Genomic DNA, 21,488 nt, shown 5'->3' with positions numbered 1-21,488 from the left:
GGGGCTCCGTGCCCTGCCCTGAGCACTGACTTCGCATTCCCATTGGCCAGGAACCACAGCCAGTGGGAGCTGGGGGAGGGCGGTGCCTGCAGGCAAGAGCAGTGTGCGGAGCCTCCTGGGCCTCCCCGGCCTAGGACCCCAACCTACTGGCCGTTTCCGGGGCGCAGTGCGGAGTCAGGACAGGCAGGGAGCCTGCCTTAGCCCTGCTGACCGGAGCTGCCTAAAGAGTGCCTGCTTCCCAATCCCCTCCGCCCCAGCCGTGAGCCCCCCCCCAAACTCAGAGCCTCCTCCTGCACCCCCAGCCCAGAACCTGTACCCCAATCCACAGCCCCCTCCTGCATTCCAAATCCCTTGTCCCCAGCCTGGAGCCCCCTCCTGCACCCCAAACCCCTCATCCCTGGCCCCACCCTAGAGCCCTCACCCCCTCCCACATCTCAACCTGCAGCCACCTCCTGCACTCCAAATCCCTCAGGCCCACCCCCGCAGCCTGGAGCCTGCTCCTGCACCCCTCATCCCCAGCCCCACACCAGAGCCTGCACCCCCCACACACCCCAACCCTCAGCCCTCTACTGCATTCTGAATCCTTCGGCCCCACCCCCCAAACTGGAGCCCTCATTTCTGGCCCCACCCTGGAGCCCCACACCCCCAGTGAGAGCCCACCCTCTCCTGCACCCCAACCCCCAGCCCAGTGAAAGTGAGTGAGGGTGGGGGAGAGCAAGCCACTGAGGGAGGGGGAATGTAGTGAGTGGGGGCGGGGCCTTGGGGAAGGGGGTGGGACCTAGTCTGTTCAGTTTTGTACGATTAGAAAGTTGGCAACTCTAGTCTGCATGCAGTGGAAAAATTCCCAAATGATTAATTGACATTTGGTATCTGCTTGTTACTGGAATGCCCAGCACAGCTGGTTCATGCAACAAGCCCCCAGTGTTGCAAATCTGTGTAACAAACATATCACTCCTCCCCACACCTGACAGGAGTGACAATTTCATTACTTTCTTCCACAAACCTACAAACTTCAGTCATATCTAGAGTGAACCTCAGGCAGCTAGCTCTCCTTCCTGCCCCCATCTGTTAGTGGGCTCCACCTCACTGGCGCTGTGTTGGAAAAGATGGAAAAAGCTGAATGTCATTGTGTGCAGAAGACAATGTAGTTCAAATTTCCTCACACATCCTCCTATTAACCCCCAAGATGCATTGAACAGGAAGGGGTGATGGAATAAAAAACTATTATACTTGTTGTATTGAAGTTGTAGTAGTTCAGAGCAGTAAGTTAGCCATGTCTAGTGCAGCAGTACTAGGCAAATGCAACTAACAATTTAATATGCTCAGCAATCTCAGATTTTACTGTGGTTTATTTTGAGATGAGGAAATACTTTTTGTAAATGGTAAGAATAGCATCATGGAATTTTTAATTTGTACCTAGCGGAGTGAGTGATCACGCCTCTCAGCATGGCACTATTCCCTATTTTTACACTGCAGTTTCAGCACTGGCTGTGAGCTCAAGTCATGGTGTGGGATCCATAATCTACTGACCCTGATGTGTGAGAGCTGCTCCTGAGCCAGGCTGAGAGTGATGGGGTGCTTCTGCTAGAGGGCCACTAGTGTTACCCTATTATGCATGAGAGTTACTCTGGGGGAAGAAGAGAAACACAGTACATTAAATTGTAAAATCAGAGTAGAACTGCTAGAAGACTTGTCATGGCTTTTTCTTACCCAAAAGATCAGCTTCTTATGCCTATTCAGTATTAATATAGATATTTGTATACTAAAAAACAGTGCTTGCCTTTGCTGTGTTGCCTTCTGCGCTCATTCCCAGCATACTCTGTTGCTACTTTCTTGTATCTTGTCTGAAACCAGATTGTAAGCTCACGGGGCAGTACAGTAATTTTTATACAGTGGTGATTCTTGGCATACTTTGGGTTCTGTAAAATAACTTTCTGACTTCAGTGTAAAAAATTAACTGCTTTTTTACTCATCACTGTAGACTCAATGCAGCTAAGAGGAAATGAGGTGAATTCTATTTAATATATATCATAAGTGGAACTGTCTGCTGTTTGGCTTATACCTGTGCAGCGCCATTGAAGGCAGATGAGGTTGCACAGGACCAGATTTTGCCTACACAACCTTTTACGGGCTACGATGCACAAGGAGGAAAGAATCTGGCTTGATGATTCAGAACCCAGATGTAGTTTGCAGGGTTGGGAATTAGTTTTCTGAGCTCAGTATAAAGAGAATTGAGACACAAAAGTGGAATCCCAATAAGCCCTTTTTAGTTACTTTTCAGAGTAAAACGGCACTTTAAATACCTTCCCCTCATCTCACTGGATTCTAAAAAGGGCACTGGTGCATGGGGCAAACTCCAGAAGAATGCCAGATGGCAGTTGAGGAAGGGTGTATTAAACATACACTACAAAGAATCAACCTATTAGCTGCTGCCAGAGGATAGATTGGTTATCACAAAGTTGTAGTTTAGGAAACTGTTTGCTACATTCATGTAGTTGGTATCCTATTCTTAGCTCAAAAATCATGTCTGTGTATACAATTGTAGTTCATTGTATATAAATGACCTTTTTCCTTTCCAAGTAGATTAATTTGTGTTTGGCTAAGCAAATACTATTAGGTTGAGATCTACTTTTGCCCTTCAGTTTATTTTAGGTAAATATTAACATTAAGTTGCACGGTAGGTATGAGACCATCTTGTCTTAATTGTTTTTGTGCATGGTCAGTAATGCTTTTACATTCAGTGTATATTAACAGAAGAGTTCAAATATATACTTGTTTTCTGAATTATAGAATTAAAACTCTAGCAGAGACTTATCACCATCTTTGTCGATGCCTGAATCAAACCTTAAGATATTCATGGGCTTCTGTAACCACCAACCTAAGGTGCAACTGAGGCAGAACAAAATGATTAATGCATATGTCTTTACATTCTAAAGTGCTTTTTTTAGGGATTTGTTTCTTGGAGGCACTATAGAATTCAAGTTCAAAATTTGAACAAAATACTATAATAATCTGGTGGTGGCTATTCTTTTTTTACTTTTAAAATAAAATCTAAGGTAAAGACTTTTTTATATAAAACCTACATCTAGAGGCCCACATTCTACTGTTATGATAGTGCAAATTAAGTCTCACTTGAATGGAGTTACTCTAAATATACAACTGTGTAATGCACATCAGAATCTGGCCAGTATGTTACGTTTGTCTGTAGAAAGCAAAAATCACAGGCAAACAAACTGCTTATTTCCTGATTTAGCCAATACTTACAGTGGAAGTGGTAAAAACGATAACCGAAGCAACTGCTATGTGACTTGCCTGAGGATGGTACGGGAGAAGAGAATCAATTTTGCAAAGAGGACAAAGCTAATGTGTGAAGGATTGTTTTTAGTTTTCAGGAAGGTTAAATTTAAGATGGAAAATACATTAAGCTACTTGAGTCCCCTTTATTGCAGAGTTTAGGGTTTGAGAAACATTATGCATTTTTCATTAGCATTAATATAGGAACTTCAATTTTATAGTGCCAGGAGGCTACATTATTAAAAGGGGGGTGGGGTTGGGATAAAAACTTTTGCCAGGAAAAGAGAAGTCTCATTTATGTCATACATTTTGTACAATATGACTTAAAAACAGACACACCCCTTGAGACGTGACTAATCAATCCGTGTCTTGGGTTAGCTTTGATGGGAGAAGGGGAAGTGACATGGTGGAGAGAATTAATGTACTGTACATACCTAGTAGCTTATTTAAAACTTTAGAAGTGTAACCTTTTAAACAATGTAACAGTTTGTGGCTTGATATAAGCAACTTTATTTAAATATATTCTGTGATCTTTTTCATGATTGCTTTTACAAGCTTCTGGTGGGTGAGAGATGTTCATATGCTATTTCACATAATACTGTACCAGAAGCGACTACATAAAAGCCAGAAACTATTTTAACCTTCAAATCATCTAGCTTATTTCAAATACACCAGTAATCCACCTTGTCCACTTACATAATTGTCATTTTGGCCCATATGATTAAGAAGGTAGGAGAGAGCACATTGTATGGATATTGTGATAAAGCAGCTGGGGCCTACACTGGAAGATGTCTGCTGAAGACATGTCTGTCTGTTTCTAGGTGTGGTCACTGTAAGAACTTGGCTCCAACTTGGGAGAACCTCTCCAAAGAACAATTTCCAGGTTTGACAGATGTCAAAATAGCAAAAGTAGATTGCACCATCGAACGTAATGTCTGCAACAGATTTTCTGTAAGTGTGGATGGTTTAAAATTAATTGGATAATCTTAAATAATTTGTATCCCAGGTTGAAGTCTCCAGTAGTTGGCCCAGGCGGCAGTTCACTGTAAATCTAGTGATCCTGTCACCGCACTCACGTCAGAAGTTACTCTTGTCGTGCAGGGGGGAAAGAGAGGGATGGTTGGTTACCTGATGGTTAGGAAAGTCCCTGTGCTAGTGAATATTTAAATATGTTATACAAAGTGGAAAAGCTTCAACAGGCAACAGAGAGAGCCCCACTGCAGTGGTTAGGGCACTCACCGGGAGATGAAGATAGCAGAGCAGGGATTTGAATGCCTTAGTATGCTCAATTCTTTTTTTTTTAGGTACCCAACTCTCCCAAGCAATGTACAGGGAGCCTGGTGCCTAACACAGGGCTGTTCATTCCACTTGATGGCAGAGGGCCTAAAGTTAAGCACTGCTAAGCATACTGTTTGGGGTTTCGCCCCTAGTCTTTAGGGTGGCTGCTGGTGTTGCAAGGATGCTACTGAAGTGACATGGGTTTTGTTTTTTCCCCCCCTCTCTTAAAGGTGAACGGTTATCCAACACTGTTGCTTTTCCGAGCAGGGGAGAAAGTCAGTGAACACAATGGAGCCAGAGATCTTGAAACGCTGCATAAGTTTGTTTTGCGTCAGGCAAGGGATGAATTGTAAAACACACATGGATACTTCTGCCCTGACTGTTCTTGTACACTAATGGGGAGAGTTAAATCAAGTTAATGTTATTGATTTTCAAAGGGTGGGGTTGGTTTTTTGTTGTTTTTGAAAACTGAATGTACTGACTTGTGGTATCTTCCTTGTGTGTGTGTGTTTTAAAGCCACACCGTACTGACTTTTTCATTGTTTGTCAAGGAAAACTGGTAACAAGTAGTTACTGTGCAAATTGAGTATTTTCAGCATCAGTATTACTACATTTCTACCTTCCCCTGTGGAGATATAAATGGTTTCCTTTGAGCCTAAAATAGATGAGGAAAATCAAGTTAAGGGACTGGGTAAACTATTTTTGTCTTCAGGTTGAATTTGGGTAAAGGCTTGCTACCAAAGTACAGCTTACAAAGTGCTCACCATTACTAGAAAGGTACAAGCTACAGCTGTACTAATAAATGTTGCCTTTTCAACTGAAGCTAAAAACTCTGTCTTAATATAGCAGCTGGTCAAAAAATGGGAGGTTGAAAAAGAAAACACACCCCTTTGGAAGATACCAGGCTTGTTTCTTGTTAATATTTCTCTAGTCATGGGAGGCTGTAGCCATAATGAAAGTAGTGGTACTTTTACTATGTGCCTGAATATTACTGATGCCATAGCAGATGGGGGATTTTATAACAGTTCAAACAGGACACTTCTCTTCAATGCTAGAGGAGAGGATGTTATCATAACAACCACTTAAAGAGGTAGACATCTCTTGGAAAATAATTAACACCTTTAGAAACAACTGGTTGCAAATCATTTTCTGTACCATATTTCTCTTGCCCCAGTTTACTGCTAGAACTACTCATCTGACTTAATCAGCAGGAGCAGATGAACTCATGGTTTATTTAATAAGCAGACTGATACTTCAAAAGTGTTTCTTGTTCCTTAAAATGAGAAGCAAAACTCCTCTTCAGTACCACTGCTGTTCAGTTCTTGTTGCTACCTTTGAATGGGAGGACCATACACTTCGTTGCCTTGAATGATGACCTGATTGTGTGAGGTGTTCTAATACATTAAAGCCAAAGAATTTACAATGCAGACACCGTTAGTTTGCTAATGTAGTTGTATCTTTTCTTCTAAGGGGCTAAATTCTGCCCTCATTCATTGACATCTCTGGGAATTACATAAGTCAGCACTTTGCTCTAAGTCAAGTTGTTGTTTTGTGTCCATATGTAATAGTGAAAATTCTCTTTACATCAGTAACTTACTCTTTCTGGCAAGGACCACAGGTTCTGTTCAAACTAAAACTGGGTAAGCATGGAAAGTGTACAATGAGGGCTAAATATTGTATGGCAGATGTATTAGATAAAATGTATAGACGTCTGCCTTAAAGGAAGCCTTTATTAATGTTTTTTAAAACTCTTGTGAAGCACAATCTCATGAGTAGCCCAAGCTTTGGCTCATGAGTTTCTTGTATAAAATCAAAGTAGTACAATTGTTTACACAGACTTTCTAAATAAAAACTTTTTTTAAAAAGCCCAGTCTTTCTATAAATGTTACAGCACAATGATGACAATTGCAATAAATTATAGCTTGTATTTACAAGAAGCTTTTTTAAATGCAAGAGTTAGAGGTAAGTGCATTTAATACAAGTTTAACATTGATCAGAAAATTCATTGTTACTATTAACATTGGGAATAAAACTAGTCTATTAGAAGCTATGGCTAAAATGTGAATATACCCTTTAAACCAACTTCTTAAATGCAATTTCCTTTTTGGCCAGATAGTTTTACATAAACTGCATCTTCACTAATATGCCCACTCTCCAACACAGGAGCTGCTTCAAAATTTATGTATAAACTTAGTTGTAGAACTGTCCTGATTGCAGCCTCCTCTGTGGTGGTACAATTGAGGAGCAAAGAATGTTTGGAATAAAACAGAACAGGCTTAGTTGATGCATCGTGCAGGAGTTATAGAATCTAAACAAAGTGGAAGCTGCACAAGAACAAATTTATAAATTCACTGCCTAGTTGGAACATTCATCTCAAAAAACCAGGCAGGGAGTGGCTTTGTCCTTATGTAACTAATAGATGGTGCAGTTAAATATCTAGTCAAGTCTATGGTTCAGCATATGTGTTTGGAGAATGCAGAGGGTCAAAGGCTTGCTTTGGCACAACTGAAGTTGCTGTTTATCAGGTTGGCTTCTGGAAGAAACCACTCATACTGATGTAGCAACTATTCTTTAAATAGAAGGCACTTCCTAACGTTGGGGTTGTCCAACGTAAAATGCATGATGGTAAGGTATTAAAAGCATAATTTCTATATTTTACTACTACAGCTTTGCCTTTTGTCTGCAGGAGACACTTTTTCAAGGCTTATATGTAGCAGATGCTGGTTTGGTAAAACTGAAGTGCAGACTGACCAACTGACGAGGTCAAGCTCCTGTTTTAAGTTTCTGCTACTCTCAGGGGAGTTTAATACCATACAGGGAATGATTGAAGCTAACAAAATTTGTAGGGACTGATTTCATTTTTGCGAGCCTTGCAGTTCATGTTTTTGCAGATCAGAAAGGCTGCCATGCTGTAGATCAGTTTGTAATGGGAACAGGTGCTGGATTTAAAAACGAACAAAGTGAGTACACATCAATGAAGAAGTACCCTGCTGCTTCCTCTCATAAGGCGCACACAGTGTGTTTTAGAAGTCTTTCATCTCAAGAGCAGGTAGGTGTAATCTAGAAGTTCATGTTAGAATTGCACAGTAGGTCTGGGTGAAGAATGTTTGTGCATCAGTGACATCCACACGCTCTTACTACCATATTCCTATATTTTTTCAAAATGACATTGGAGTTATCATCAAAGTAAAGAACTGATATGGCATTTAGTTTGGTAGGTGCACAACAGGGTTTGGGAACGTATTCAGGATTCATAAGATGAACCTGTTTCAAAAAAGAAAACAATTTGATTGTACCAACTAATCTGATCTCCAACTTCACTTGTAGGTTAGCACAAGTCTTTCTATATACTCACCAAAGTTTGTACAATGGCATGATTGGTGGCATTCATGTGTGCATTGAGTGGGAAAGAACATTCTCCATCACAGTAGTTTGCTGCATAGCCTTTTGGTGCAATTATCCAATCCTTTGTTAGGAAATAAACAGAAAATATTTCAGTGGAATTAAAGTTGCTTGTTCGATTTTTGTAACAGATGGCATATAGAGGTAACAGTATGCAATTAAGCCTGATTAAAACTTGTGTCAACTGTTAATGGAAAACTGGGGTTTTGTCAAAGTGTCACCTTTGCATAGAAAACATTATTTTGATCAAAAACAAAAATTTGGATTAAAAAATGGCACCACACTGCCTTATACTTCCACTCTTGGGGTTGCGCTCTCTAGCTGGAATTGCATCTCCCATGATATACAACAGCCAGGGACTCTTATGCTGCACGCCCTGTACTCACCAAAAGGGGGTGAAAATGTATCCTGGGAAATTTAGTCCAGCCAGAGAACATCCATAGAGAATGGGAGCGTAGGGCACCCATCAGCCACTGCAGTGCCATTTTTAATTTGAAGTATTTCAGCTTTTGGCTTCAAAGTTAATTTTTCCATAGAAAACTTCCCACAAGAGTCTTAGTTTTCATTGAAGCTCTGCACACATAAAAAGTTCTGACCACCGCTGTATAATCTGATACTCAAGAGAAGGTAATAAATGTGGCATTTTGAAATGGTAGCATATAATCTGAGTGCTGTAGAAACAAAAAACTTATTTTTCTCACCCTTGAAGAAACATGATTGAAATACAGAACTACTGCTTCCTACCTGTACCCCATTTGCTTAAGATATTAACATTGTGTAGTAAGTACACACACCAGTTCTATCTTTTGCTCAACATTCAGGAATGCTGCATTTAAAATGAACCTCATCACCTGTCACCAAATTTAAATGCACATAGTATCACTTTCCTGATACATATTTAAATTCAACTTGTTTCTCCAGCAACCAGCTATTCCAAATCAATATCTACTTTAGTTTGAAGAGACAGTAATACTTATCTAAAAGGACAGTTACTGCTACTGTGGAAGCTACCTGTTATAAATTTGACTGTTGGGTGCTGATTTGCCAAACATACAATTTGCATTAAACCTTGGGCTCAAGGTTTAGAATAAAAATAGTAATGACCTACTTAAGAAGTTACTTGTAGATGTTAACCACTGGCACATGCTTGATCAAGGTATATAGTCTTAACTCTCCTCATCGTGTGAAGAAACCAAAAGCTTTCTTTGTGGAAAAACAAGCATCTAGCCCTCATGCGTGTGAAGAGAAACTTAAAAACCATGACCTAAGTATAACAGGTGCAGTGGGTGAAGCAGCAGCCTCCATGACCCAGTGAAGAAGCTACCTGACCTACATCCCCCCCTGTAACTCAATCTGCTGGGAGGAGGAGGAGCTTGAAAGCCCTGCTGCACGCACACAGTTCATCTGCCTTCTCTTGCTGCCCTAGGGTCTGCTCCTTCAGCTTCACAGATCAGATTTAAGGGGAAAGGAATGGTACTTGTGCCACCCACCCATAATGCTTAATTTACAATGTCACACTTGGTAACGGTATTCTTCATATTATAGTCCCCCTCCTCAGCTGGTTTTGAGCAGCAGTGAAAGTTAATATTGACCTTTAAAACATCATAGGGTCTGGGTTAACATGACAGTGAGATGAGTTTGGGCAGTTCACACCTCCCATAGCTACTGTTTCAGGGTGGCTGCAGACTCAGTGTATTGGTTACATGCAGGTCATATGCTGACGGTTTTCTGATAACTTTACTTTTAAAGATAAAGGGGGACTCTGAACAGGATGGCAGCCTCCAAAAGTAGTTCTGGGTTGTGATCCATTCCAATTTAAGCCTTGACTACACCTTAGTACATTGGCCAGCTTCCAGGGTGATGCAGTGCCAGTTGTGGAACTATGCTGGAATTGTGTGCAAGCTACATGATACCCCTTCTGTGCTCCCAGGATGAGTACTCTTGTGTGTAGGGGTAGGAAGGTTTGAACTGAATTATAGTCTCAAAGATTTTAGCTATCACCAACTAGCCCTTGATTTACATTAATTCTTTACTTCTGTTACAAAAGTGCTCCAAAATTTCAAACAGATGAGAAGAAAAATCTGTGAAAAAAATTTCTTTGAAAGGGTTCCAGTTTGACATTTTGTGGCCTAGGAACAGCACTGATCACAAAAAACTTACATTGGTTTAAAACAACAATTTTAGATAAATCAATCTAGTTAAACCAGTGCAAATCTACTATGTGAACACACTTTATATACAGTTTAAACCAGACTGGTAGTTGCACTAGTTTAACTAAAATCAGTTTTTCTATGTGCATACTGGGTCTCAGACTAGATCTACAAGCCTAATTACTATCCTGCTGTCCAGCAATAGGATGGCTGCATAATACAATACCATGTGAAATATTAAATATCTTAAGATTCCCAAAGGAAGTTTGGTGGTCTATCTAATCTGAAAGCTATCAATATTTGATCTCCCCAATGACTAGTTTTAATGTGGTGGCACAAGGGTCATTTTAAAATGTGCTAGTAGTGTCTACTGGAATTACTATAACATTGTTTAGATAATATTTCATAATAAATGTCTAACTTACTCAGAGAGGAACATCACATACCTGCCATCCCAAATCTTGGAAGCTAACGAAAAGTTCATGCTTTCGGCAAGCTGTTTTTAGGTCACTGCTGTTGTAATCTGTTAGGAGAGAGAAAACAACCCACTTAGAAGGTAAAATTTTGGCAATCATAGCATCATTCTAAGATGCCGCTGGATACATTTTTCCTTGCACTAAGTGCCGAACTGTGAGAGGTGATGAATACCCTCAACAAATGAAGAGACGAAATTACAGAATTGGATTGGGCTTTTCAAACGAGTCAGGCACCTAACTCCTTTAGGCTCAATTGAAAATTTCAGCTGTGGTGCCAAATTCTCTTGTCCCTGTGAAATACTTTCATAAGTATCTGTTTCCACTAGTAAACACAGCACTTGGTAAGCACCTGTTTTGTGCTACCTTCTCGTTAGAGCCTCTAGTTAGTGGATATGTTTATGCACTTTATAGCATATTTCAAAAAATATTCAAGATCCCACAGTAATTGCATCCATTATGATTTTTATAAGTGTCAATCACAACTTCAAATATATCCATATTTGCTTTGCATATCCAGGATTGCTAAGCCATGAGACAGCAGTTCTCTGTCCTTGAACAGATACACTACAGCTAGCAGCAGAGACAAGTTTTCCCCCTCTTACTGTGCATCTAAACCCAGACTTGATAGAGAGTGCCTCTTCGGCTGAAATAGTAATTTAGTCCCATCTCACCTTTGGTCTGAAAATTACTATCCCAGCTATGGGATTCAGCCTACTCGCCAAACCTCACAATGCTCTTGTTAGGTGTCATCTAGGCTGTAAATGACATGGTATTTAAAGAACTTAATATTAAGTTGTTCTAATTGCTAACATAAATTGCAGCTGCAGAGTGGCAGACACTGAGCTTAGTGGCAGAAGCTGTAGTAACACAATTTTGGCTACTTAGAGGAGGCTTGAAACGATTTTACAAAATGCAGGTTTTGATTTCCAGTGGAGTTTCACCATGTATATTTAGGAAGAAGTGCTTTTCAGCATGAGTGTGCCTGGAACTGCTGCTCAAAAGAAAATGGAGGAGTCAAGCACTGACAGAGAGGCCTTTCTCTTCCAGCTTGCCAGCACAGATCCAGCCTGGGCTGGAAGCAACTGAAAGTAACCACCACACAAACCAACGTCACAACTAGAAATTTCAGCAATGACAAAAGCCAGAATGGGCCATGGAAACAGACCTAACTTTTCCATGTAGGATTGGGACACTTTATGCTGCCCCAGTTACCTGGAGAGACAGAGCAGTTCAGGTTCCAGCCCTGCCCAGCCAGCAACATGGCTAACTCGTGCATTTATTTTTTAATGAAAACAACGGAATACTGAGCTGCTCCTGCTTTCTCCTATGGCTACATGCAGTTTGTTTCAGGGGACAGATAAGGATAAAAAAATGCAGTACTATTTTAATCCTCTTCTAACAGTCGCACCTAGAGGCCCCAGCACAACAGCCCTGGCGCTAGCACTGTACAAAAAACACAGTAAAAAGACTGTCTGTCATGTCTCTTATAAGCTCTTCAGGACAGCAACTAAGGACGGGCAGAGAAAATAGCACTATTTCCCCCATTTTACAAATGAGAAACTGAGGCAAAAAGAAACTAGAGGTAAAATTTTCAAAAGTTACTTAAGGCACTTAAATCCTATTAGCTTTCAATAAGTAAGACTTCGACTCCTAACTGTTTAAGTCATATTTGACAATGAGACTTACAGTAATATCTTCAAAAGTGCCTAAGTGACGTGCCCAAGGTCACACATTCAAACTGTGGCAGACCCAGGATTTGAAACAGGGCTTCTGAATACCAGTCCACTAACACTGCCTGAAAGGCCAATGCAGCTTTCCATGCACAGCAGCTGGGATAGAAAAATATTTTTAGTTACTGTTTCCTTGGCTCTGAAGAAGTTTTAAAAACTACAAGTGCAAATATTTATTCAAAAGAAAAACTAGAATACTAAGGCACATCCTAGTGACATTAAGGCAACATAGTGTTACAGCTGGGTCCTGTTAATGCTGAGGTCTCAAAAACCCTACACCTCAAAACAAACCTAGCCTCCAAACCACCTAGAGTTGTTTTTAGATGCAGTTTGGGTTTTAACTTCAAGGATTACATTTCAGACATTCAGTAGCTTCACTTCACTCAAAAATTTAATCAAGTTAGCAGAGTTCACTAACTGGCTTCTGTAGAATAAACATACTCTATTTCAGCAACACATAGTGAAGACTGAGGTGGTGGTTCTATACAAGTCTCCTCTTTTCAAATCAGACAGACTCAGTAGAAATAATCCATTTGTGATAGAAATAAAAACAACCCAGGAAACTACAGACCAGTTAGTTTAACTTCTGTGCCAGGGAAGATAATGGAGCAAGTAATTAAGGAAATCATCTGCAAACACTTGGAAGGTGGTAAGGTGATAGGGAATAGCCAGCATGGATTTGTAAAGAACAAATCGTGTCAAACCAATCTGATAGCTTTCTTAGATAGGATAACGAGTCTTGTGGATAAGGGAGAAGCTGTGGATGTGGTATACCTAGACTTTAGTAAGGCATTTGATACGGTCTCGCATGATATTCTTATCGATAAACTAGGCAAATACAATTTAGATGGGGCTACTATAAGGTGGGTGCATAACTGGCTGGATAACCGTACTCAGAGAGTTGTTATTAATGGTTCCCAATCCTGCTGGAAAGGCATAACAAGTGGGGTTCCGCAGGGGTCTGTCTTGGGACCGGCTCTGTTCAATATCTTCATTAACGACTTAGACATTGGCATAGAAAGTATGCTTATTAAGTTTGCAGAGGATACCAAACTGGGAGGGATTGCAACTGCTTTGGAGGACAGGGTCATAATTCAAAATGATCTGGACAAATTGGAGAAATGGTCTGAGGTAAACAGGATGAAGTTTAACAAAGACAAATGCAAAGTGCTCCAGTTAGGAAGGAAAAATCAGTTTCACACATACAGAATGGGAAAGACTGTCTAGGAAGGAGTACGGCAGAAAGGGACCTAGGGGTTATAGTGGACCACAAGCTGAATATGAGTCAACAGTGTGATGCTGTTGCAAAAAAAGCAAACATGATTCTGGGATGTATTAACAGGCATGTTGTGAGCAAGACACGAGAAGTCATTCTTCCACTCTACTCTGCGCTGGTTAGGCCTCAACTGGAGTATTGTGTCCAGTTCTGGGCACCGCATTTCAAGAAAGATGTGGAGAGGGTCCAGAGAAGAGCAACAAGAATGATTAAAGGTCTAGAGAACATGACCTATGAAGGAAGGCTGAAAGAATTGGGTTGTTTAGTTTGGAAAAGAGAAGACTGACAGGGGACATGATAGCAGTTTTCAGGTATTTAAAAGGGTGTCATAAGGAGAAGGGAGAAAACTTGTTCACCTTAGCCTCTAAGGATAGAATAAGAAGCAATGGGCTTAAACTGCAGCAAGGGAGGTTTAGGTTGGACATTAGGAAAAAGTTCCTAACTGTCAGGGTGGTTAAACACTGGAATAAATTGCCTAGGGAGGTTGTGGAATCTCCATCTCTGGATATATTTAAGAGTAGGTTAGATAAATGTCTATCAGGGATGGTCTAGACAGTATTTGGTCCTGCCATGAGGGCAGGGGACTGGACTCGATGACCTCTCGAGGTCCCTTCCAGTCCTAGAATCTATGTAAACTATGCAAGTCTTCAGAGAGCAAACACCTAGCCACAAAATGATTGTGAGTTAACATATTATAGAGGGGGCAGGGATTTTAATTTGATTTTGGTGCTCAGTATTAGTCTTCAATGAGAAATAAGCTCTTTGCTTAGGAAAAATTTGTAGGGCTTCTGCTGGTAACAAAAGAGGTGCTGAGCATGTGAAGGCCACCATCTTTGTGACATTTGTGGGTGGACAGAAATGAAAACATTCTTGCCTTTTGTCAAAAGTCGAGAGAAGATGGGTCTGAATCAAATGTAAAAAGGTGGAGGGCAGGAAGAGTGAGAGAATATGAATGAGAACAAAGGCAGAGTTCAAGCAAGAGAGGGCAGAAGCAAGAAATGCTAAATAAAACAATTTCTATGAAGCACAGGCCGTCCTGAATTTTCTCTCTTATTGGATGAGGTCGTCACCACATGATGCCTCACTTATTGTTTATAAATCTATGTCACACTACTATGACCAATAACGCATGTTATCTGATCCATGTCCCTGAAACAACCACCCCCTGCCTGCAAACACAAATTGTCCTATCTTCCCCTCTTCAAAACCTATTTTCTCTTGCTCTCCAACAATGGCTTCTATTCCTGAGCCCACTACGCTCCCCTCTCTTAGTTTCTATTTTAAAATATCAGAACATTTAAAGTTGCATGGTCTAGGACTCACATTTTCATTTGTTTAACTTTCATCCCGCCTTCTTACTTTCTCATCTCTATATTTAATGTTTGTCTAATTTGTACTTCAGGGCAGGGATCATTTGTTTTTTAGTCTCTTTAGAACATCAAACAAATGATAATGCTACATAAAACTAGGTTTATGAGATGTCCCAAGTTTTTAGGAACAGTCCCAATATTTGGTACTTTGTTTTATATAGGCGCCTATTACCCTCCACCCCCGTACCAATTTTTCCACACTTGCTCTCTGCTCACCCTACTTAAAACTTCTAATAGCTAGCAATTCTCAAATCTATAGTGGCAGTTTAAAGGCTGGCTCGGGGGTTGGAAGCTCTAGACCTATTGAGCGGGTCCTCTTGATGAGAGTACAGTGGATTGGTCCACCCCTCCCTTGTGGGGGCCCTGTAGCTAAAGCACAAGACAGAGTCATCAGATTGGGTTCTACTCCCAGGTGTGCCTTAAATTTCTGTGCGACCTTGAGCAAATCACTCAACGTCGGTGCCCCAGTTCCCCATCTGTAAACTGAGAATTCCACCACTTACATAATCTTAGCGTGTGGTGTGTTGTGAAGCTTGATGAATAGTTTGTAAAGTGCTCTGAGAGTTTATACGGAACTCGCAATTGAAACACACAGGAGTGATCTACTCCCCTCTTATGCCCCAGAGCCACACATTACCAATTGCAGGTGAGAACGGCAGGCCCTCATAGAGAGAGATCCACAGGTTTGGATAATTTAGGAAAGCTTTAGATAAGTAGCTAGAAGTTTGTTAGTTAAACAGGCCTCCATGCCAGAGTCTCATCAAACCTTAAAACCCACATGAGTTTGGGGCCCTGCTCTTGGAGGTTCATCTAGGTCCCCTTTGGGTTTAGCGAGTCTGCCCCTGTGGTTTAATAGTTAATGTCAACTCAGTACTTCCAATGTGCTGTATTTTATCGCTTTTCAAGCTATTCTGTCTCAGACTGAAATTTAAGAAGCAATTTTTCATTTAAAAATACCTTCTAAGACGGCACAGTTGAGCAGCAGAGTTGAGGTGGCTTGTTTGCACTGAATGCTCCCTTAGTTCAACCCAGAGAAGCTGAACACAAAACCAACTTTCTGGTGAGCACAGATGTCTCTTTTAAAGCTGGACATTGACATTTTTGTTGTTTAACGGGGAAGGAGTATATAGTCTGAACCTAATGATCTTCCTCCTACGAATACTTATGCACCAATCTTAGATTTCCTATAACTTCTCCCACGTTAAGTGCTGGCAGAGAATATATAAATATTTACTGAGGTTAATCCTTCTAAGAATACTCTGACTGCTCCCAAGGTGCCAGTTCACTGGATTCCACAGGATTATTAATTGCCACCATGCTTCTAAATGGCTTTGACAGAGGTCTCTGGGCCAGCCTCTTTCTCTCAGTGTTTGACTTAGGTGATTTGCCTAGATAAAGCTGGTGTAAACTGATCATGCAGTTAATAATAACCCACTTAACATGAAAGCCATCTGCTTGGGTGGGATAAGAAAAGATGACAGGTTTAAGTACACGCGCACATACACAGACAGATCAGAAGCAGAGAGGAGGTGGGAGAAGTGCAAGCTGTTCTGACTGTGTAAGGCACTCCAGCTGTAATGCAGCTTTCTCCATTGCATGGCTCTCTCCCTCACACAGTCATCTCCAGTCTGACAACATGGATGAATGTTATACTAATGGGAGATTCTAATGCAAGGCAATCATGTTATTCACAAGATGATACATCTGTGCCATCCTGGACATGTCCGGCCTTATTTGTTGTTTTTATTTAGTGATGCACTAGGAATTAAGTACAAAATTCAGTTCTCAAACACGCATGCATTTTTCCTCCCGAAAGTGAAAGGAGCTGTGCGCTTCAGGAGGGGGCACTGCACTGGAAATGTGTTCCCTGCCGTTCTAATGTTCCCCAGAGGGTACCTACCATGGCCTCTGTGTCTGAAACAGAAGAATGCCAAAATGGGTGTCACATGGGTTAAATTCAAAGTGGGAACTGTTGGCAATAGCCAGAAAATCTTTCAGTGTGACCATTTACAACCTCGGGAAGGCCTTGGGAGCATTCTGTGAGTGTGCTTACCTTAATGGAGATCCCCTAATGATAACACGCTGTTCTGTAGCAAGATCAAAGAGACAACACTTTGCCCTCTGAAGATCCACTACGGAATAAATTCATTAGGACCCTGATCAGACAGCAGAAACACAAGTATGTTCCTGACAGTCGCCATAACTTCCAGTTAAAATTAGAGTCTGCATGGTCTTTGGGAGTCAGACCTAAATATACTGTAAGTGAATTGCTTAGTTTTCGACTCTGATCCTGACAGATGATACGGTTTTAGATGAAAGGATATGCAAGCCCCTCCTACAGCCAGGTATGCAGAGAGACCACCCTCGCCCCCCAGTGCTTTAAAGCAATAGCTGGTGTACAGTTCTGTGCCTTGGCACACAGAAAATACTTATTCCTCAACCCTCCCCCCTACCCCTGCCAGTGCATCCTCTCTTCTGCAAAAGGATAGTGTTTGGCCCCAAGCACAGATTGTTGGAGGATCTCATGTCAAAGCAAATACTCATCTCTGTACATTAGTACTTTCTCCCCATAAATTCAGTTCTGCTTTATAGGTCATAACATGTTTATAATACAGAGGAACTAACATTCTTGGAGGGAAAAAACACCCTTTTCTTTAGGTTCTTATACCATACCCATCACCTGGGTACTGAGTCCTGAACAACATATGAACATCAGAGAAAGCACATGAAGGCCCCAATCCTGTATTTGATAGTACAGGAGCAGACTGCTGTGCCTGCATGGACCCCCACTGATTTCAATAGGGCTCAGTGCCAACACAACCATGCACGTCATGAACTATCAGTTGCAGGACTGGGGCCTCGAGGATTGAGATGCATGTGACAAAATCATTATGCACTCTGATTGAAACTGACAAGCTCCTTGCCAGTAGTGGTGGTAAGTACGGGAAAAGGTGCAATCCACTATAAAGACACCAAACCAAACATGTTAAGACTAAGGCCTGGTCTACACTAGGCGTTTATGTCGAAGTTAGCGCCGTTAAATCGAATTAACCCTGCACCCGTCCACACTGCGATGCTATTTAGTTCGACATAGAGGTCTCTTTAATTCGACTTCTGTACTCCTCCCCGACGAGGGGAGTAGCGCTAAATTCGACATGGCCATGTCGAATTAGGCTAGGTGTGGATGGAAATCGACGCTAATAGCTCCGGGAGCTATCCCACAGTGCACCACTCTGTTGACGCTCTGGACAGCAGTGCGAGCTCGGATGCTCTGACCAGCCACACAGGAAAAGCCCCGGGAAAATTTGAATTTGAATTCCTTTTCCTGTCTGGCCAGTTTGAATCTCATTTCCTGTCTGGACATCGTGGCGAGCACAGCAGCACTGGCAACGATGCAGAGCTCTCCAGCAGTGATGGCCATGCAGTCTGTGAATAGAAAGAGAGCCCCAGCATGGACTGATCGTGAAGTCTTGGATCTCATCGCTGTGTGGGGCGATGAGTCCGTGCTTTCCGAGCTGCGATCCAAAAGAAGGAATGCAAAGATCTACGAGAAGATCTCTAAAGACATGGCAGAGAGAGGATACAGCCGGGATGCAACGCAGTGCCGCGTGAAAATCAAGGAGCTGAGACAAGGCTACCAGAAGACCAAAGAGGCAAACGGACGCTCCGGATCCCATCCCCAGACATCCCGTTTCTACGAGGCACTGCATTCCATCCTCGGTGCTGCCGCCACCACTACCCCACCAGTGACCGTGGACTCTGAGGATGGGATACTGTCCACGGCCGGTTCCTCAGACATGTTAGGGGACGGGGAAGATGAGGAAGGAGATGAGGAGGGCGAGGCAGTTGGCAGCTCTCACAACGCTGATTTCCCCGACAGCCAGGATCTCTTCATCACCCTTACAGAGATCCCCTACGAAGCGTCCCCAGCCATTACCCCGGACACAGAATCTGGTGAAGGATCAGCCAGTAAGTGTTGTAAACATCTAAACATTTATTTTTAACAAAACAGGAATATTAACAATTAAAAGAATGGGTTGTTCATGATTAGTGTGCCCTAGGCGCTTAACGGTTTAGTAAGGGGCAGTGCAAGTTTTGAAAAGAAATCTAGCAATGTCCGGTTTTCAGTGATTGTCCTGCACAAGCCGCTCTACTGTGTATTCCCTGCTACTGCAGCTACAGTAAAATGCGGTCTATATGTGCGGGGATAGAGCAGTAATCCTCCTGGGACATCTCGATGAAGCTCTCCTGGAGGTAACTTGAAAGCCGTTGCATGAGGTTCTTGGGGAGAGCGGCCTTATTGGGTCCTCCGAAGTACGACACGTTGCCACGCCACGAGATTATCAGGTACTCGGGGATCATTGCTCTGCACAGCAGGGCGGCATACGGCCCTGGTCTTTGGAGGCTTTCCCGGAGCATTCTCTCTTTGTCGCTCTCGGAGATCCTCATCAGGGTGATGTCGGCCATGGTGACCTGCTTTTAATTAGGTAGGGGAATGTTAGTGTTGGGACTGCTTTCCCGTTCCTTTACAGAACTGTCACCGCTGGTTTGCAGCCACGCGGTGGAGGCGGGAGAGGGGCAGCCGAAAGGGATCATTCCCGGGGACAGCCGCGAGGGGGTGGGACAGGGGCAGAGTTCCCGCTTGCCGGATTGCTGGCAGCAGGGACTGACATTGATTTAAATGTGAAATGAGGCCAGTGGTAATATAAAAGTTTTAAACTGCCACAAGTGTACGGCTTACCATGTCTGCCTGCAACAGAAATTCCGTTGTGCTGCCTCGCTTCTCAAATGTGCTGTTCAAGACCCCAGGCACAGAATGCGAAGGCCGAGAATTCGACCTTGTGCTGAGTGCGCATGTGAAAGGTGCTGTGCATGGTCTTGTTCACAGAGAAAGACTATGTTCTTTGTTCACAACTACATTTATCTTTCAGAGGAATTCACTCCCTTTTTCCCATTTCCACAGCCCCGTCTGCGACTGTCTCACAACCTAGCCTGGAATCACACTCCCAGAGGCTAGCGCGGATTAGGCGTAGGAAGAAGAGGACACGGGAGGACATGTTCTCTGAGCTTATGGCCTCTTCCCAAGCCCAGGCAGCACAGCAGACCCAGTGGCGGGAGAACTTGACCCGAATGCACCAAGCCAACATGGATCGGGAGGAGAGGTGGCGGCAGGAAGACCAGCAGGCGACTCTAACGCTGCTTGGACTACTGAGGGAGCAAACGGACACGCTCCGGCGCCTTGTGGATGTTCTGCAGGAACGGAGGCAGGAGGACAGAGCCCCGCTGCAGTCCATCTCTAACCGCCCTCCCCCGCCACCAAGTCCCATACCCACCTCACCCAAAGTGCAAAGAAGGAGAGGCGGCAGAGTCCCTGCTAACTCTCACTCCACCCCTGCAGAGAGCTCTAGTAGCAGAAGGCTCTCATTTCCCAAAATTTGAAAAGTTCTTTCCTTCCCGCCTGACACAAGCCCACGTCCAAGTTTCACCTCCCAATGCCATGTGTAGTTGATAATAAAAAATTCGTTTCTGTTAACTACTGTTTCAATCATGTTCTTTTGGAGGAGGAGGGGAAAGGGGGTTGGAAATTGGACAGGACAGTCTCCTTTGGCAGGGTACATAGTCGGGGGCAGGCACAGCAGCAGGGCACATACACAGTGCAGTGATGCAGTGACTAGTTGCCCCGGTTAGTCTGGGAGGTTGTTTTGATGTAATGTTGGGGGGGGTGGGTTGCTCTGTGACTTTGTGGCGGGGGAGGGCAGTTACAGATCTTAAGCGCCGGTCCTTAGACAGGATCACAGAGCCACACAGCATGGGATCTGTAACCGTCCTCCCCCTGCCACAAAGTCAAATAGACCTCCCATACACACAGTCCCGATCAGGAGGGGTGACAGGCTCCGTTGAAACAAGCATCCCACCGCAGCGGAGCCTGTCAATCCTTGAGTTTAGAAGCTGCATTCGCATCACAACACTAGACCCGCCCCGCACCACAGTCTGCGTCCCAGTTTTAAAAAATTCCCGCTAAAACAGTATTAAAGAAAACGGTGTGCTTTAACAAAGTAGAACTATTTTTATTTCGACACGTGTGTTGGAGGGGGGGTGAAGGGGGTATGTAACTGGATAGGATAGTCAACATTACCTGGGTAAAGAAACGGGGGCAGGTTTAGCTTCTCAGTACACAAACTATAAAATCACAGGTTACCCTGCTCACTCAGGAACTTTGCTTTCAAAGCCTCCCGGATGCACAGCGCTTCCCGCTGGTCTCTTCTAATCGCCCGGCTGTCTGGCTGTGAGTAATCACCAGCCAGGCTATTTTCCTCAACCTCCCACCCCGCCATAAAGGTCTCCCCCTTGCTCTCACAGAGATTGTGGAGCACACAGCAAGCTGCTATAACAATGGGGATATTGGTTTCGCTGAGATCACAGCGAGTCAGTAAGCTTCTCCATCTCCCCTTGAGACGGCCAAAAGCACACTCCACCACCATTCTGCACTTGCTCAGCCGGTAGTTGAAGAG

The 21,488-nt window shown here is 43.0% G+C and overlaps 3 protein-coding genes across 5 annotated transcripts in view; 2 read left to right on the top strand and 1 right to left on the bottom strand.

Moving 5' to 3' along the window:
* The window catches only part of TXNDC5 (thioredoxin domain containing 5), a 57,129-nt gene extending 50,692 nt beyond the window's left edge, over positions 1 to 6,437 (top strand). For all 3 annotated transcript variants that reach the window (XM_065584951.1, XM_005305958.4, XM_065584950.1), the window contains exons 9-10: positions 4,116 to 4,245; positions 4,803 to 6,437. In XM_065584951.1, the coding sequence (XP_065441023.1) occupies positions 4,116 to 4,245; positions 4,803 to 4,925 (253 nt within the window). In that variant the 3' untranslated portion in view covers positions 4,926 to 6,437. The remainder of the gene's footprint in view (positions 1 to 4,115; positions 4,246 to 4,802) is intronic.
* The window catches only part of BMP6 (bone morphogenetic protein 6), a 165,971-nt gene continuing 149,285 nt past the window's right edge, over positions 4,803 to 21,488 (bottom strand). Inside the window, exons 5-7 of the mRNA XM_008165349.4 lie at positions 10,571 to 10,647; positions 7,928 to 8,038; positions 4,803 to 7,836 (exon numbers count right to left, since the gene is read on the bottom strand). Coding sequence (XP_008163571.2) covers positions 7,687 to 7,836; positions 7,928 to 8,038; positions 10,571 to 10,647 — 338 coding nt within the window. The 3' untranslated portion in view covers positions 4,803 to 7,686. The remainder of the gene's footprint in view (positions 7,837 to 7,927; positions 8,039 to 10,570; positions 10,648 to 21,488) is intronic.
* On the top strand, positions 13,974 to 20,509 carry LOC135981627 (uncharacterized). The gene is made up of 2 exons (XM_065584949.1): positions 13,974 to 18,945; positions 19,940 to 20,509. The coding sequence occupies exons 1-2, from the start codon at positions 18,369 to 18,371 to the stop codon at positions 20,413 to 20,415; spliced, it is 1,053 nt and encodes a 350-aa protein (XP_065441021.1). The 5' UTR covers positions 13,974 to 18,368; the 3' UTR covers positions 20,416 to 20,509.

This window comes from Chrysemys picta, chromosome 2 (assembly GCF_011386835.1).
Source record: "Chrysemys picta bellii isolate R12L10 chromosome 2, ASM1138683v2, whole genome shotgun sequence".
In the NCBI taxonomy this organism is placed as follows: domain Eukaryota; kingdom Metazoa; phylum Chordata; order Testudines; family Emydidae; genus Chrysemys; species Chrysemys picta.
The sequence above is the reverse complement of the archived record's forward strand: the minus strand, read 5'-3'. Positions and strand labels throughout refer to the sequence as shown.